We start from the raw sequence: 17,836 nt of genomic DNA, 5'->3' as shown, positions 1-17,836 counted from the left end.
TCTCATGAATGTCTACAGAGACTCTTCTTGCCCTTTTGTTCCGCCATTTTTTCAGTTCTCAAGCCAGGGTTGTCATTGAGCCATGGGTCCATTTTTGTATCTGGAAAGTGATTCAATCACAGCATGTAATTAATGTGATATATTTTCTTTTATCCTCTTTGTTTATTCTCTTTTCAGTTATTTTTAGTTGTATGTCTTCTGTATGACAATGTTTTTCTTACTTTCTTTTTCCTATAAGGGGCAAATAGCGTCAAGGTTAGTAAAACAAAGAAAACTAAGGCTTCTCAGTACTAAAGAAATTCTGCAGTGGAAATTGGCAGCTGACACAAGAGTTGCAAAAGCATTCAACATACAGCTACAGTAGCTAAAAACATGAAAGCAGACAGTAGAGGTGGAGACAACACACTGACACTTTAAAATTCTAGAGAGAGACAGAAATCCAAATTCTTAAAGCTGTAAGACATCCTCTGGTCCTCAGGGCAAGTTGAATCCCTTCATATGAAGACAATGAGACAAAAATAACAAAAAAAAAAACTTCAATGAAACAGCTATGTTGCTTAGGTGATTTGTAAATGAGCAAATGCAGCAGCTGCTTTATCTTTCCCTCATACAGGCTCAATGCACTAGGGTGAGGGCAGCCCCACATAAACAGCTGAAGTCAATGGAAGCGTGTAAATGAAGAGTGAAGAGAATACCCTTTAAAATTCAGCCCTTATATTATACTAACAAGACTTCGAATCTACAGCCACAGCTAACATGCTCACAATGACAATGTTAAGTGGCTATAATGTTTACCATGTTCACTGTCTTGTTTAAGCATATTAGCATGCTAACTTGTGTTAATTAGCACTAAACAAAAGTACAATTGAGACTGATGGTACTGTCATTAATTTTGAAGGTCAAGAACATAGAAAAATGTTTCTTGAGATGTTACACGTAAACAGCATGCTAATAGCATTTCCTATCAGCAGTAATTGTGTTAATCTAGCCTCTGACTCACTCAATCAGTAGTAGTTTATTCATCAGGTGGTTCCTACATTTTTTTGTTTCTATAAGAACCTCTTTTTCACATCAGGATGAGTAATAAAAACAAAACAAAACAAAAAACTAGAGGTCCAGGTCACAGAGTGGGTGAAATTACTTTTTCATGCAGTCCTGCTGTATAATAGAATACATTTCCTGCCTTATTTCTAACACAAATTCGAAAAACAAATTTTCTTAAGCACTGAATAATCCACTGCAGGAACTTAAAATGTAAATGACCTGTTTTGAAGGTGCAAGAGAGGCTCCTTGAGAAAGTAGAAGTGTGAGAAAGTGAGAAAGAGTTTTGTGTGGAGGCTAATGAAACCAATGGCAAGCTGAAACATAACTGATTTGAAATAACATTATGTTTAACTGTGACGTGTAACATAACATACTGTAGCATAGGATTCATGATACCAGTAGATTAAATAGCTGGTGCACAGAATTGTTATTTTTTAATTATCCCCAACTCTCGACTCCATTACTGCCAGCTTTTAACAATACCAACCAGTGTCAACAATCATTTGTGCTGCCAATACTATTTAAAGCTGAGCAGGTCAAACTACAAGAGTGAAAGGAATGAAGACAAAGCAGATTTGGAAGATTTTATCTTGAATTTTATAGCCCTATTTCTGTGTAGAGACATTATGTTACAGTTTTAACATGATGTTAGCAGTTTAGGGATGTTACACTAAACAAGGTCTGTGGTTGATGCTGGTGGTTTTAAACATTCAATCACCGGTCCCATTTAATTTAATCTGATTAACTTGGTCCCAATCCCAAATTTGAGAGCAGTAGACAGACAGATGCAAAGCATTTATTATATAGTAATTTATTAATTTTGGCGAATGTCTTCTGAAGGGCAATTTACAGCTTTACCAGAGCCATAGTACAATACTTTATAATTACAACATTTACAGGTGCAGTTCAGTATGTCTTTTTACATCAAACGATGGGGACGAACTGTGGAGGGAACACAGAATGAATGCATATAACACAGGTACTGGAGACAAAGCAAAATACTTTTCATTAGCCAATATTTAACTTGCTCATTGACTTGGCTGACAGGAATGCATTTGTCTTAATCAGTCAGTGAGCATCATGACACGCACATGACAGCTCATCATGGCTTTACAGCAGACGGACTGACAGGATTGCCAAACATAGTCAAGCAAAGCATCAAAAAACTGACACATTGTCATCATTCACCTAAATATCAACACTGCCACGCTCATGGTGTTATTTGATAGATATACTTTGTGCGACCGTCCTTAAACTGAAAAAAGCAGACTTGAAACACAGACAAGTGTTAACACCATGTGTGTGAACATGAATCGGAATGAGACTCATACTGGTCCCGGGTTTCATTCACATATGGAGAAAAAGCAGTTTGTATTCAAACGTTTCACTCAGACTCATTTGTATTCCACAACACTCATCCTATAATAGAAAAGATAAAATATGAAATTTTAGGAATGTAGAGTGCTTCCAGATAGCAATTTGAAGGTTAAAATTGATTCAGCAATATCTAGTATGTTTCTATATTCAGACAAAAAAGGGAAAGAAACATTTTTTTTTAAACAAGAAACGAATTAATAAAAGGTTACTGAAAAAGCCATAAGTAAAGAAAAGCCTCAACTTTACTGTCTCAAAGCACTCTTTCAACAGAATGGAGTCATGAACAAAAGGAGAGTTCATGGAGCAGTGATCTCACTAGTACCAGGGGCAATGAGTTATTATAAATCTTCAGTGGTAACAAAAAGCTGAACTCTTAAATGTTGCTGAGGGAGGCTTGTCTTCAAACTATTCTTTTGTTAAATCACCTCTCCAACCCAACTGCTCCAGTGCTCTATTCATACATCAGCTCCACCTTAAAGGCCACAACTGATTTCCTGTATCAGTGCGATAACAAAACAGTCAGGATATTTCAATCATCTTCTGGGATTGTTCAAACTCTCCTTTCTCACCTTTTCTTGTTGTCAGATATTACTAAAAATAAATTTCTACAGTTTAGAAACCTGAAGTGAAAACCAGCTGATGTAAAATGAATTTGTTTGGATTTTAAGAAGCCTGTTCATTAATAATTTATAGAGCCACTTCCAAATAATAAATAAACAAATGAATAAATAAACAAGCAGGCAAGCAAACATCAACAAACACATTTTCCCAGTATTTTTTTTTTTTAGTATAAATGTCTCTGGTAATCCAGCGTCCTAGTCTGTGATATTCTTGAAAAATAGTCTGATACAAGTTATTTACCACGTTGTTGTTTTCCAAAAGGATGTGGATAAGGAACAGTGTGAGGGTTCTGATGTAGAACTGACGCGTGTGGCTGGCAGCTGCGGACAACTTCGCAATTGCTACAGTCAAACTGGTCACCAAAGTTTGAGACTTAAAGTCTGAAGTCTGGCAAAATATAGAGATTTGAATCCGAGTAATTGTCCATTCTGCTTGTGACATGCCCAGCTGTCAGTGAACAGTTCTCCCCACGTCTTCCTGCTGTAAACTCTCTGCATTTCATTCCTTCAGTCACTCCCTCCAGCATTGAAAAAATACATTTTTTTAAACTCTTAAAACTAGCCTTTACTCTACATTTTGCCTCCCAAAACTTTTTTTTTTTTAAAAGTTCTCTGATGTGCTTCAGCATCCACTGGGGATTTTAACACACCTCCAAGGTTCTCATGGGAAAAGCCTGATGTATCCATCCAGCTCTGCTTATGAGAGATGGGTTCTTTCTGAACTGGAGGAAGAAACTAAAATAGTGGGTAAGGGTGGTGTAAAACAGTCTCTGTCCTTACACAGTGTTTCATGTTGTGTGTCCTGAACACACAGTCTCAGGCAGGGCCTGAAAATAAGACCAGCGGTACAGGCATTTGGGCTAAAGCACGGTGGCATTGTGGCCCTCCATCCTGGGCAGCCTGGGGTCTTGCACTGTTCCCATGGTGACTAGCAGTGGGCGGCTGTCCTCAGATATACCTGACCGACCCAGGGACATAGAGGTGGGAACAGGGGCCCCCCTCTGGTGGGCGGCTGAGGTGGACATGGAGGTGCCCTGTTGGGACGGAGGGGGTGGAGGAGGAGGGGGGTTTGGGTTGCCGTGGGTGGCTTCCAGAGGCAGGCCTTGCTCCTGGTAGCCGTAGCCGATGTTCCCGCAGGGGAAGCGTCTCAGTCTGTAGAGGGGAACCGGGGGCAAAGCAGCTGAATCTAAAAGCAGGGGTGACTGGGCAGCAGGAGGTGGTGGAGGGGGTAACAGGGGTCTGCAAAGACCCTGCTGCTGCTGCTGCTGCTGATGGTGCAGCAGCTGGAGTTGGTGCTGCTGCTGGAGCTGATGCTGGAACTGCTTGTGCTGGTGCTGGAGACCCAGCGCCCCCGCTACCTCAGCCACCGTCCGGCCCACATGCTCCTGCCCCTCGCCAGGCACCCTGCCACTGCTGCCTCCTGATCCCCCGACCCCTCCCTGCCTCTGCTGCTGCTGCTGCTGCTGTTGCTGTTGCTGCTGCTGTTGCTTCCTCTGCTGCTGCTGCAGGAACCACGAGCCGTATGTGGGGTTCCACAGACTGGTGCTCTTCCCGTTGTGGCCCTCCTTCTCTGGTGGGTGGCCCTGGGTGAACGCCAAGTTGATGTGGCCCCCCTCTGGGTTTGGCTGGGTGGTGACATGGGGTCCCTTGGCAGTGAGTGTAGAGGCAGCCGTGGAGGTGACCGTGTTGGTGGTAGTGATGGTGATGGAGGTCTGCGTGTGAGGTTGCTGGTGCTGGTGGAGGTATGGCTGGGGCTGAGCCGACGTCTGTGCTTTGGCCTCCGATGCTGTGCTCGTCACAACAGTGTGCTCCCCACCTCTGCGGTTCTCCTCTGCAGGATAGGATGGAGGCGGCTGTGGAACCTCCCCATCAGGCACCTGAGTGTTCACCAGCACGGTTGGAGCTGAGGGGTCGTCAGGGCGCATGGGAACACGCTCCTCCTCCTCTGGGACGGGACCATACTCGATAGGCAAGGGCATGGTCACCACATCTGGGTCCTACATTGAGGTAGAACATCAAAAGATCAGTTTTATTGATCAGTATTAACAGTGAAGCTTTAAGTACAATATCAGGCAGGAAAATGATTAGTCGACTGTTTCTTTGGCTATAACTACAACTGTTGGTGGCAAATTTAGTCAACTGAAGCCAAATAAAATGAATTCTATGTGGTAACCAAAATAAAACATGAAACTGTCTGTTCTATGTATAATATGCTCTGTTTTGCATATTATATATTTGTTGTATTTGCTCTCGATCAGATTAAAACATCATTCTGAGAGTTTGAAAAGGGAGAGTGAACAGTCTTTATTACTCAAAGAGATAAATAATCTAACATTAGCTGATTGCATCATGTCATTCTCAAACAGTAAGAAACTAATTAGCTCAGTAGATGTTGAGTGAATGATCTGTTGGATAGTGAACTGTCATCAGAAGTTACTAGTTAAACTTCTAAGCACGGCATATCATTGTTTTATGCGTGTCACCTTCAAAGCTCTGAAGTGGGTGCTGCTGGGTGAAGCAGCTCCTGTCAGTCTATGAAGCTAACGCAAACAGTGAGGAGCTGTCAAACGTGTCATCAGTCAAATATCACAACATTTTTGAAGCATCAGGGTTACTATACGTGGACACCTGTGTGCTGCAGCAGCTATTCATAGTATGATGTCACTTACTGAGTGAAATGAGAAATATGAAATATCCTACACAGTGACAATATCTCACACATGTGAGCAAAATCAGTTTTTCTATGAAAACACATTTTAATTTGGAAGTTGAACATGGAAGGTTTACAACAAGCGACCACATCATTTTATTGGATTGTTTTTCTTGCAGAAACAAGAAGTTTGTGATTATGTTTAATTCATGTTTAATGCTGGAGACTGGAGATGAATTCAGATGAAATCACAATTTAATTGCTAAGTGTGTTATTGGTCAGAAAAGTAAGATATTTTCTTCAAATAGTTAATCCCCACTTCATATGTGTAGCCTCACTTACCTGTAAGCAGTAGTCGATTCTCTCCAGTATAGTTGAGAAGTTAGGCCTGTCCTCAGGCTGGTGCTGCCAACTCTGAGTCATTATACGATACCTAAAGACGTGAACACAAGCAAAAATAGTTTATTCAAATGCTTTCTCTCACTCCATGCATGTAGAAAGAAAACAAAACAAAGCACATCAAACCGGAGGCTGACCAGCACCATCTCTCCCACTACTTGACCAAACGCCAGATTGATCTCTTTCAACAAAACATTTTAATAGTTGTTTTGATCACTTCAAGCAGAATGAAAGTGTGACCTCCCACCAGTTTGAGTGATTGTGTTAAATGGGCGACACAGATAACAGGAACAAATAACAATATACTTAAATCCTGAGATTAATTACTGCACTGATTCCAGCTGTAGTATCTGCTTTCAGCAAGTGTGGTGTCCTGTTGTCAGGTTGTCTCACAACTTCAAATTAATAAAACACCATGGAGCGCTGTTTATTTTTTCAAAGAGAAAATTGCTATTTGCACGGAACATGCGAGGCAGGTTGCAGAATGATCTGAGGAGTAATCTGCAAAGCTGTGGCCAGCAGGTATGAAGGATAAAGCAGCAGAATCACAGAGAGGTCAAAGTGTGGCTCCGATGTGTGTATGAGAGAGAGAGAAAACGTGTGTTTTTATTACAGGACTGACTGAGAGAGGCGGTATCTGAAAGAGTGAGTAAAAAATACAGTCTGATTTGTAAATGGTTTCTTAAGCTCCCTATCGGCTCCCCATGACTTCCTCCAAATTGTGAAGCAAACATGAAAGAAAACGTTGGTGTGGTTTCAATATTGAAAGCACTGAGAGCAATATCCTGTTACATTTTTTTTTTTAAGCTTCTAGGTCACAACTCATTTATGTGTCAATATCAGCAAATCACCAGAGCCTTTCATGTCTGCCTCTGTCTTTGTGTTTTTTTTCTGTGATGCCGCCTGTGTGTTGACATAATATATGCATCATATACAACTGAGCATCTTTCCTTCTTGTTTATGTAACGCAGAAGCTTAATTGGACCTCATGGGATGGAATCTTCATTTTTTCTTGTGGTCATGTGCAGCGTATGAAAGTATTCTGCTTGTGTGTGTGTGAGAATCTGTACTTACACAGGCCCAGGGCAATTCTTGGGTGGGTCCATTCTTCCACCATTGGTAACAAACTCCAACACCTCTTGGTTACTGCGACTTGGATACGGCATGTAGCCCAGTGAGAAGATCTCCCACAGCAGGACCCCGAATGACCTTAGAGAGGTAGATGATGAGATGAGAGGAAGGAGAGACAGAAAGAGGATGAGACTAAGGAAGTCATAAATTTTAAGCATCATCAGAGCTGAAAAGCTGTAAAGAAGGAGAGCAGAGGACAAGAACGAGATAGAGACAAGACGGGGAATTAAAGAATATACATGACTCGGGATCAAAGGCGTGGAAGGACAGGAGAAGGTGAAAAACAGAGAGGGAGAGAGTGGGCAGGCTGGGACAGCAGACGTCTGAGTGAAATCTAGGAAGTGGAATCACAGCCGGGGCAGATTCTGTCCTCACTAATGAGAAGTGTGAAGGATTCTCACCATGTGTCTGTTTTGGACGTGAAGATGCCCTCCATGAAGGCTTCAGGTGGCATCCACTTCACTGGCAGCATGGCACGCCCACCTTTCCTGTAATAGCTTGCCCTACACACACACACACACACACACACACACACACACACACACACACACACACACAGTCATACATGTTGACTGACCATGTGGATAATAATAAAAAGTATCACTGGTTTTGTTTGCCTACTAACAATAAAAAAGTGGAACAATTGTGAAATGAAAACCAGCAGAGTTTGCAGCACTATCGCCATGGCAACACCATTGCTCTCAAAAGCACAGGGTATGAAAAAAAAAAAAAAAAAAGAAGAAGAAAAATTCTCACATCCAGCAATTAATTCAGTGTTTGTCAGTGGCTGTATCAGCACTCTGATCCAATCTGGTTTTCAGCTTCGTAACATTTCGGTGTGAGAGACCCTCTAAGAACTCTTATCTCGCTGAGAGGGAACAGGGAGGGGTTTTTTTTTCGCCGGGCCGAGCCCTGTCTGAGACATTTTTAATGCACTGCGTCGGTAGAGAAATTATCTGATGTGTGCTCTATCTGATGTTTGGAGCTGATAGAGGTCACTGCCTGCCTGGTTCATCTCGCCCTGCTGGAGGCACACAGTGACAGACATGAACCGCTTGCTGCTCGGCTCCCCGTCCATCATGTGTGTCCGCGCAGAAGAACAGACACGTATCAGGATCGGAGTTAAGTGATGTCAGCTGTGTATGACTGGGAAAAAGCATCGTTTGGCATCGTTTGCTGTTGCAGAGGAGTAAATCAGTTTGCCCCCGGTGAATTTGTCATAAAAATGACACTTTATTGCCCGAGCAGTTGTTTGTATACATGGCAAGTGCTTCATGATAAATAGGACAGTAATAGCCTGTAGATACAGGTCTGCAACTGGAAGGTTGCCAGTTCAAATCCCTGTGTAACACTAGCACTCTCTTTCTCTTCGCCTTCAAAAAGTAGACAACTAAGTGAAGCACCAACTGCTCTGCTGGAGCTGCACATGGCTGCACAGGAAAGGACTGTAATTACTGTGGGCAGCTCCCAGGTGTGAATGTGAAGCAGGATGAGAGAAGAGCATTGTGCTTGGTTGGCATTCCTCGGACATATAACAGCAAAAAAATAGAGAAAAGAAAAGAATGGCAAACACATTAAAATGGTGGCAAAGAATAAAACAGACAACTGCAGCATAATAAAACAGGGGACATTAAACAAAAAAGATTGCAGTCTTGGCAGCCTGAGCTGCTCAGATTCAGCATCCAAAGCCAAGAGGCTTGGACAGCGTGACCTATCACATCTCATCTTTAGTTTAAGGAGGATTCCAAGCTGCTCTTGCTCACCAGGGGCAAAAATGTCTCAACTACTGCTACACATCAGGGCCTGTATTCATCAAACCTCTAAGATTTACACTTAAGAATGTTTTAAAGAAGCAACTTAAGTGTAAAAAGTTTTACAAGTGACCTACTACTTCTTACAGCCAAGTTTAAAAGTAATTTTTAAGAGCAACTGTCAAGTGATGCAGGAATAGTGCAATATTTATTTTAGTCTTTTAAAAACCTCCTTACAGTTTATTCAGCTCTATATTATTCTGCAAAAACATATATACATCAAGTCTTTACATCTTTGGAAACAACTAACATGTGAAATGAACAACAATATAATATATAGATATGAAAAAGGATTAAAAAACAGGAAATTGGCTGAAATGGAGACAGAATGCTGCTGTTGGTAGATGAGATACATGAAGAGATTTTAGTGCAACACTGACAAGTGCAGATAATGAAGATGTTTAGAAAGTGATTACAAACAAAATCAATGCCAGATTTATTTTTGTTGTTGGTTTGTAGCCCTGATAAATGCCAAAAATAAGAAAAAAAGAAAAAGTGTTATAACATCTTATCAAATGTTCAGATCAAATAAGTCTGAAACTACTCTTCAGCTGATGTATTATTCATCATGACCAATAATACTCACTCTGCTTTCTGTACTGCAGTCATTTAGGATCTGACCCAACTGAGACCTGTTGAGCTCTCTTTAAGTCACTTAAGTGTGATAAATAGTTTTAATTCTCAAGTTTGAGAAGAAAGTCTAAGTCTAAAATGTTACTTTTAGCAGATTGATACAGTCTATATGTTTCCAGAGCTATGCTTGCTAGTGTCAGCAAACTAAAACAGATGTAATAAGATTTCAACTGAAGCAGGAGAGACAAGTCACAAGTCAGTTTCAAGACAAAACATAATCATAATTTTAGCAATTAGCAAGCAAACGTTTTGGTGTGATAGTGACTCTATAGTTGCTGAAACTTCTTAAATTCCAAATTCAGGTTTGAAAGTTGAAAGAATAAGAGAGCACAGTGTCCAGAAGCAGCACTCATCACTGGATTTGACTCAGAGCTGTAGCTCTGTTTTCTTTAGGAGAGCAGTGAGTGGAGATAAATATAAATCATATACTTTCAGATAATATACACTTAGAAAACTACTGGCATAAAAGTTAGCCTTGAGGAAAATCACACATTATCAATGAAGCAGAGAAAATAATCACTAGTTGAGTCTGTTGCTTGACAGATTAGCTAAGAACCACCACAGATCCCCGCCTCACGCCTTAATATTTCACTGAGAACAACACGATCAATCAGTGACGGGAATCAGTTACCACCCCCAGTTTTAGGCCTACAATTAGAGGACTGAATCCTGCCGCTTTCTCATCTATTGTTCCCCCCTTTCTACTTATCCCTCTCATTTTCCTGTCAATCCCGATAAAGTGAGTGAATCCTGTGATGGAAGCAGACTGGCCTCTATCAAAAGATGCAATTAGATCAAACAGCTGTGTCAGTGGATCCTGCGATTGTTGCTTTAAAAAGGCTGATTTCAATGATAAAGAGTTTACAAAAACCAAGCTGCCTCATTCTCCCAAAATGTTTGTCTTTTTGTTGTAATAAATTAACAGCTGCTGCCTTTCTTTGACCTCTGAAAGAAAAATAAGTCCTCTGATAGATGAAACTTCTTTTGCACGTTGCTGTTCAGTCTGTTATCTGTCTATTAGAAAACGCTGGAATATGTTGAAAAGATTGAGGGATGGTAAAATGTAGAGCATAAGACTGATAATCCCCCTATCAGTGGATCAACCTCTTTCTTTTTTTTTTTTTAGCATGGGGTTTATGGACATATTTATTACTACTGCTAACACCACCAACACAGACTGAAAGCTGAGCTGCAGATTAGGGAGGCTTAAATACAGTCCCAGAAAATCTATAGTGCAAATGGAGGTGTTTTATATGTGTGTGTTTTGCTCGCCTATTCTTGTGTGAGCAATTCAGTGTGTAGAAGGGAAGCTGGGAAATAGAGAAGAACTAGAGGCAAAAACTAACAGTAAGAGACAAAGGCGCCGAGCCCACTGTGGTGAATAGAAAGTAAGATAGGACAACACGCACCTGAGGACACAGTGTGGAGCCTAATACTTATGTCTGTCCGCTGTGTTGAATGTCTTTGTTCTGCCTTTACTGTGTGTGTGTAGGTGTGTGTGCCAGGCTGACACTAATAACTATAACCTAAAATCATGCCATGCACAACTGCTAATAGCTCCAATGAGAATTTGATCATTTAAAGTAAATCACTACTGCTTTTCTGCGGCGCTCCTTTACCTCAGGATGATTACCGACTGTCAGCTATTGTTTACCCAACTTTTTTTTTACCACTGCATCACCAGTGTGCTACTGTTGAATGAGTGTGACACTATGTGAGGGTGAGAGAGGAAGTCCATGGAATACCATGTTTACACAGTACGCCTGTGGCTCTCTTCCCAGAATATAAAAAACTGACATTAAGCCTCGTCCTGGTCCCTCACTGTGACACCCGTCCCCTGTGATGGCCTTAAAAGGACTTGCATGTCCCTTGTCACAGAGCAGGAGGGCCACATCATGAGACAGCAGAAATAACACACCGCCGGCAAAGCGGCACTGTGTGCAAAACAACCACCCATCCGGTGGTAGTAAAATAATCCCAGTCCGAGCAGCACGGCTCCGGGCTGAAGGATAAAAACAAAATCACAGCGAGGCACCTGAAAAACTGACATCAGCAATTAAATCAAGCGCTCCTAATGCGGCTCCCCGGGGGTTATTGTGCAACAGCCTTCACTGGATGCTCCGAGAGTGACTTTGCTCTCGTGTGACTTTCCATCGGGTGATTCGAAAGTGCTGCGTTGATATAGCTGAATGTGGTGACATATTTCCCCAGCTGTAATTTTCTTACCAGATGAAAGGCTTGGGAGATTTCCCTTTTGGATTGTGCATTCATTTAAATGGTGTCACGTGAAATTGTCGTGGCTATATTAAAAAGTTTGAGCTAAGAATAATGAGACGCCGCTGGGGCTACAGATGAGCTGATGTAGATTAAAAGAAGGCATCTGTAAGACAGCGTGATGGAGAATAAAAACGGTTTCTCATCTGAGCTTCAACGTTTATCGGAATAAAAGTCCCCATGATAAGTGATTCAGTCTAAACACATGGGAAAAATAACTATATATGGAGAGATAGCACTTGAAATACACCAGAAATATTTTACATCTCATTCATTTTTTTTGTGTTGAATGCATGCTGTTATCATACACTCATAAGGTGCAGAATGTATGCTGCATGTTATATACACACACACACACACACACACACACACACAGTGAGCTCTTGTTTATCAGGCTAGCTGCTTGTCTTTACACCAAACCATCCCAAAGGGAATAAGGAAGAAAAAGATCTAACATCGTCTGTGTCACACAGTCCAGCTTTCTCTGGACTGTGTTTACTCACTGATGTTTAGGGAAGCAGTTCGGGTTTTGCTCTCACATTTTGATTTTTTCCTTCCTGTGGGTGAAGAAGTGTCCATTGTTGATGTTCAGTGCCAAAGCACAAAGTAGCAAAAAGTTGAAGAGGGAGTGGGAAGCATCTGGCTGTCACTGAAGGCTGGGGTTTGCTTTCAGTCTCATAACAACAGTAACAATTCCTCTTTTGACCAAGGTGGTCTTGCCATAACCTTCAGCAAGTAGCATTAGTTGCCTAAATGTTACCGTATCTTAAAGAGCGACTTAACAACAGCTGTAAATCTTATTTTTGCTGAACTCCAGTGCTTTCATTTCTCACCTTCTCACCTTCTAAATGCTTCGCTCATAGACCGAGGACAATCTCTCAGGTTGCGTTGTTAAAACTAGGTGGAAACGAGTTTAAAAGAACCCTGCATTGCAGAACCGATCCAAAGTCTTTAGGGTGGTCCTTCATATTGGGGCGGTGATATGCAGTTGACTATGGAGGAGAAAGGGGGGGGGGGGGGGGGGGGCATCATTTCTGGTAAGGCATGCCCTTAAAAAAATGTGAGGGCCATAGGTTTGTTAGCTGCCGTTCTCGCCGCTGTTGAAATCCTCAGACTTTGGTAGGTAGAGATCTCGTCTGGTATGGTGAGACTACCTTCTCACCTGCTCATCAGAGGTACAAGCTGCTTGACAAGTTGATTTGACTTTGTTTCATGTATAAAATCTGAACTTTTAGTGGCATTTAGGAGGACTCCTAGTGGTAAGATATGATCCTTAGTGAATATAGCCGCACATCAGAAGATACTCAAACAAGTCTCTTTTTTTTAATTTTCACATGAAGTGTTTTAGTATGTAGTGACAAACAGCATATTTTGCTGTTTAGGTAATAAGACATAATGGTTAAGGGTGCTGGGATTCTTCTGTTTGATGAAACCAAAACAGAAGGCAATAAGACGACCACAAGAAAACATCTTGTCTAGTGCAGTGTTAACGTTCTGTTGTGCCGCTGTGTACAATTTCATATTAGATGTTGATATGTCAACGCAACACACTCAAGATGACACAATTTGAATGATTAAAGTAATTTGATTCTAATTTACAGTATGAATGTAATATTATGTTCAACCCCAGCTGTAAAACTTCAGTCCAGTCTTGCGATACTTATCAAACATCATAGAACTGCTTCTACATGCAGTATTTATTTTCTTTCTCATTTCCATATTTGCCGTGAGGTCTTTACTTGGTCTTAACCCCCATTGGACCTTATCTTAACTCAAATTCAACTAAACCTGGTATTGATCTACAGCCAACCAAGATGGTCTTGTGTTCCATCTTCCATCAGTCACTGATCTGTGTGTGAATCATACCTGTAAATGTCCCGAGCCATCCCAAAGTCTCCAATCTTGGCCACACGTCCCGACCCTTTACAGGTCAGCAGGCAATTCCGGGCTGCAATATCCCTGAAAGATGAGGACAAACACACACAGACTGTAAGGTCACACTGCCTGGATCAGTGGAGCTTGGTCACTTTGTTAGATCACAACAACTCACTGCTACTGTGAATCAGAGTTATCAAGGTATATATGGAGGTATAGTGTACTGTTTATAAGAGCTAGATATAATGAACATTCACATCCATACAACTTGGCTCATGCCTTGTCTCTTCAGTAGTTCACCAAAGTTTTTCATACATTTACATCTATAAGAGAACTCCATGTATGAGACACCTACAGACGCTCCCATGTTGGATCTGAAGTTCAGTGCAACTGCAAGGTTGCCCCGGGCAAGCTGGTGAAGTGTATGATTTCCTACAGTGCCTTTATGACTCTGCCCACATGGTGCACCCAGAGAAAAGATTGAAATGTTCCACAGTATACGCAGCCAGAGTGGATTAGGGGAGAAAATTCATAAAATTCATATTTGCACTGTAGTGTGTTCATTATTTTTGAGAAAATACTGTAGTTCACACAGCATGCTATACTCCTGGCTTGGGAAAAGGAAATAGAGCCCACACACTGTATTCTGCTCCCAAGGCATCTAACTTTCTCAAGATCTTAAGAAGTGACGTTGTGAGCACACTGCTCCTCATCAGACTAAAGACAAGATACCCAGAATTTAACATCAAAATAACATCATGTGACACTGTGTTCAGACTAGATCATGAGACGGGGCAGGGCTGGAAACCCCCCACAAACCACAGCAGTAAACTGCACCAGTGTGTAGACAGCAGCACATTGTTCTGATGTTTTGCCTCCGTACTCTGATGAACTTGGATGTGAAATGACACAATGAGGATAAAGTAATAGTTCAGACTGATTTAAACTGAGGGCTTTTTAAGGCAATGCACATGGTTGCCCCACTTCAACGTGCCAGAAGAGTTTGAAACTATTCAACGAGCGTGATATTAAATCATTTAGTCTGCAGTAAAATCAACAATGCGTTTAGTGCATCCACATGCTGTCCAGTTTATCTCTGAGAGGATCTATTTCTGACTTTGCTTGAGTCCAATTTACACGGAAGCAACTAAATGAGTGTCTGTAAACTGAGTGATCAAACCAGCTGCAGAAAAGAACCTAAATTGCGGCATCACACTACAAAATGATTAATGACTTATTCCAGAAGAAGTAGTGAAACAAGACTGAATCAATTCTGTCATGGCATGGCTACAATCAGCATGTGGGAGGGTATACACACACAAACACTACACACTCACCACATCCTTTCTCATGAGGTGGTGTAGCTAAATCCAAGCAGTCCTTGTTTAATGGCTTGGAAGAATTCATGCAAATGATTTGCTTTTGCTTGCAGGCAAGGACGAGCCTTGAAATACAGCAATAGCTGTCACACACTGTAAGCTGAGGGCTTAAGGGAAGGACACTGCTATTGTACACGCAGCACAGTGATGTGAGAGCAGGCTGTTATTAAAACAATGTTAACAGGCCTCAAACTGTAGACCTTATTTACAGTCAGTTTTAACTGCAGCTTAAAGACCCATTTCACTGCAGTACTTAGGGAACAATCTTCGTTATTAGACTGTTTTAGCACCTGGGGTTGCATTTAACCACCCAACTCTCCTCAGCACAGCGCTTTTATTCATGTGGTTACAATTTCAATTGCATGTGCCAGCCTATTGTACAATAAAGTAAAGAAAGAGTAACATTACATGATCCACTGCACAGGAAAAAACAACATAATACCAGCACAGACAAATGCACAATCAAAGATACACATAAAAGCCAGTGTGCGCTGTTCACAGACAGCATTAACCCTGTGATTTAACCTGTTGGAGCACACTCCAGGTCGTCTTCCAGTCCAGTAATCCCTGAGAAAAAGCTGCATTCTCTGAGTAGCAGCTACTCCTGCCTCATTCACCTGCCCTTTACTCAACCCTGAGTAAACACACCTTCATAAAAATTGAAATTAGTCTCAAGGACAGTGTTAGGGTGAATTTTAATCGAGGTTTGAAGGCAGAAAAGCAGCCTGTGTAGAAGCTCACAAGCCTCTGGAGAAGTCAGCCATTAGGTGGATTGATGGGGCTTTACTGTGCCACGTTGGGGCAAACAAGGTTTAATAGGCCTCGTTTGTCATTGGCCAATTCCTAAGAGGTCAAAGACCGACATGAAGGAAGGAGGATGCACTTTAATTGTCTTAATGTGATTGAAGGAGCAATTTTGACCTTTTTCCATTTTGACATGTACTTGACTTTCCTCATCGACATCCATGAAGAAGATCTTTGCAAGAAAGGTTCAAGAGAAAGCTTTTAAAATTCTCGAGTCACATCCTCTGGTTCACCAACCCGTGTGAATATGGATACAGAGGGAGCACTTTGTTGACTTGTGCCTTGGATACAGACCGTAAAAAGCCAAGCCGGCTACCCCATCTGGTTACTCTGATGCTAAAGTCATCACTTGTCCTTTCTGCTATCATGCAAAAGGCAAAAAGCATGCAGAGTCCATATGTTACGCTTGGACGGATGCAGTCAGCTCATAATTCGGAGTAGAAGTCAGCAGGTGAATGTGGGCAGGTTTGTGTTTGTTGAGTTTGTATATTTTCTTTCTCACATTTGCAATTCTCTGCACATTTCTCTTTCCGTCTCTCTGATCTGTTTAGAAAGGAGGAATATTGGGCCACAGAATACAAAACATCCTTTCATAATCACACTGTATTTGTTTATGCCTGTTGTTTTTGCACATGCATTTATCAAAATGTGTGGGCATCTGGTGAGGTACCTGTGTATAAATTGGTTCTCCTCCAGATACTGGCAGCCCTTGGCGATGTCTCTCGCCACATTGAGAAGGTCCACCATGGTCAGGCTGGACGGGTGCTCCTGATCAAACAGAGACGAGAAGACACAAACAAAGAGCCAGGATGAGATATTAATAAATATATCAGAGGCAGATTTGGAAAAACAGAGTTAGTACACATTGTGGCTGTAAAGAAAACATGTTTGAGAGTTTGATGTAATTTGGATCAGAGTGTGTTCAATTCAGAGACTTAAGGAGGAGATTAAGGTGTGAAAAAACTAACTGTATAGTAAAAGACAGCAAAGAGCTTTTTCATATTCTTCTCCAAAAACACTCTTATTTTTTTCTTTGAGGTTTGTTCGTACAAGTCTTCAAAGTCGGATTCAACAAACTCTCTGAAACTGCACAAACTCACTTGTTTCAGTCTGATGAATGTCAGCTGTTCATGAGATTTGATCATTATCACTCATACAACAGGTCTGCACCACTTGTTCATTTCATGCAGAACTAAGAGAAAATTCTAAGCACCAGAAAACTGATGACAGTGACAAATTTTCTTAAATCTCTCATTGGTGCCTGAAAAATCAATCTATTCATATGAGTGCTTCTTGCATGAGGCCAAATGTGCACTTGGTACAGTAGTGTGTCTCACCAGCCGGGGTCTGGTCTCCCTCAGGAAAGTCTTGAGGTCTCCTCCAGTCATCAGCTCCAACAGGATGAACCTGGGCATGGCCTGCAGACTGACTCCTATACAGCGCACAATGTTCTGGTGGCTGAACTTACTGCAGGGAGAAAAACAAAGCAGGGAGAAGTGTTTCAGAAATAGCTTTGTTAGCACTGCATGAGTGGAGGAACTTTGTAAATGGTCTAAGTGGCTCTTACCTGATGATTAGAGCCTCCATGAGGAAGTCCAATTCATCTTGCTCAGAACAAACCTCAGGTAGGGTCTATTGTTTAAAGAAAAAAATCTTACATTTGAATATACAGTAATGTTGTTTGTTTTGTAGTGAAAAAGAGGTGCGGTACAGTATTTGTGCTACAGAGCCTTTAACTGCAAAAGAGCAATACATGAGAAAAAACGGATGATGTGTAATTAGTTTAGAAGCCTCTATGGATCTCAGTTAGAGTTAAATTAATTCTAAACCCGATTCCAT

At 41.4% G+C, this 17,836-nt stretch overlaps 1 protein-coding gene across 5 annotated transcripts in view; it reads right to left on the bottom strand.

Moving 5' to 3' along the window:
• Positions 1–1,839: 1,839 nt before the first annotated feature.
• The window catches only part of alk (ALK receptor tyrosine kinase), a 207,665-nt gene continuing 191,668 nt past the window's right edge, over positions 1,840–17,836 (bottom strand). For all 5 annotated transcript variants that reach the window (XM_044375521.1, XM_044375517.1, XM_044375516.1 and 2 more), the window contains exons 21-28: positions 17,565–17,629; positions 17,335–17,464; positions 16,668–16,765; positions 13,806–13,898; positions 7,623–7,724; positions 7,165–7,299; positions 6,034–6,124; positions 1,840–5,038 (exon numbers count right to left, since the gene is read on the bottom strand). In XM_044375521.1, the coding sequence (XP_044231456.1) occupies positions 3,902–5,038; positions 6,034–6,124; positions 7,165–7,299; positions 7,623–7,724; positions 13,806–13,898; positions 16,668–16,765; positions 17,335–17,464; positions 17,565–17,629 (1,851 nt within the window). In that variant the 3' untranslated portion in view covers positions 1,840–3,901. The remainder of the gene's footprint in view (positions 5,039–6,033; positions 6,125–7,164; positions 7,300–7,622; positions 7,725–13,805; positions 13,899–16,667; positions 16,766–17,334; positions 17,465–17,564; positions 17,630–17,836) is intronic.

Source organism: Thunnus albacares, chromosome 15, assembly GCF_914725855.1.
Source record: "Thunnus albacares chromosome 15, fThuAlb1.1, whole genome shotgun sequence".
NCBI lineage: Eukaryota > Metazoa > Chordata > Actinopteri > Scombriformes > Scombridae > Thunnus > Thunnus albacares.
This window is presented reverse-complemented; position numbering and strand designations above follow the sequence as displayed.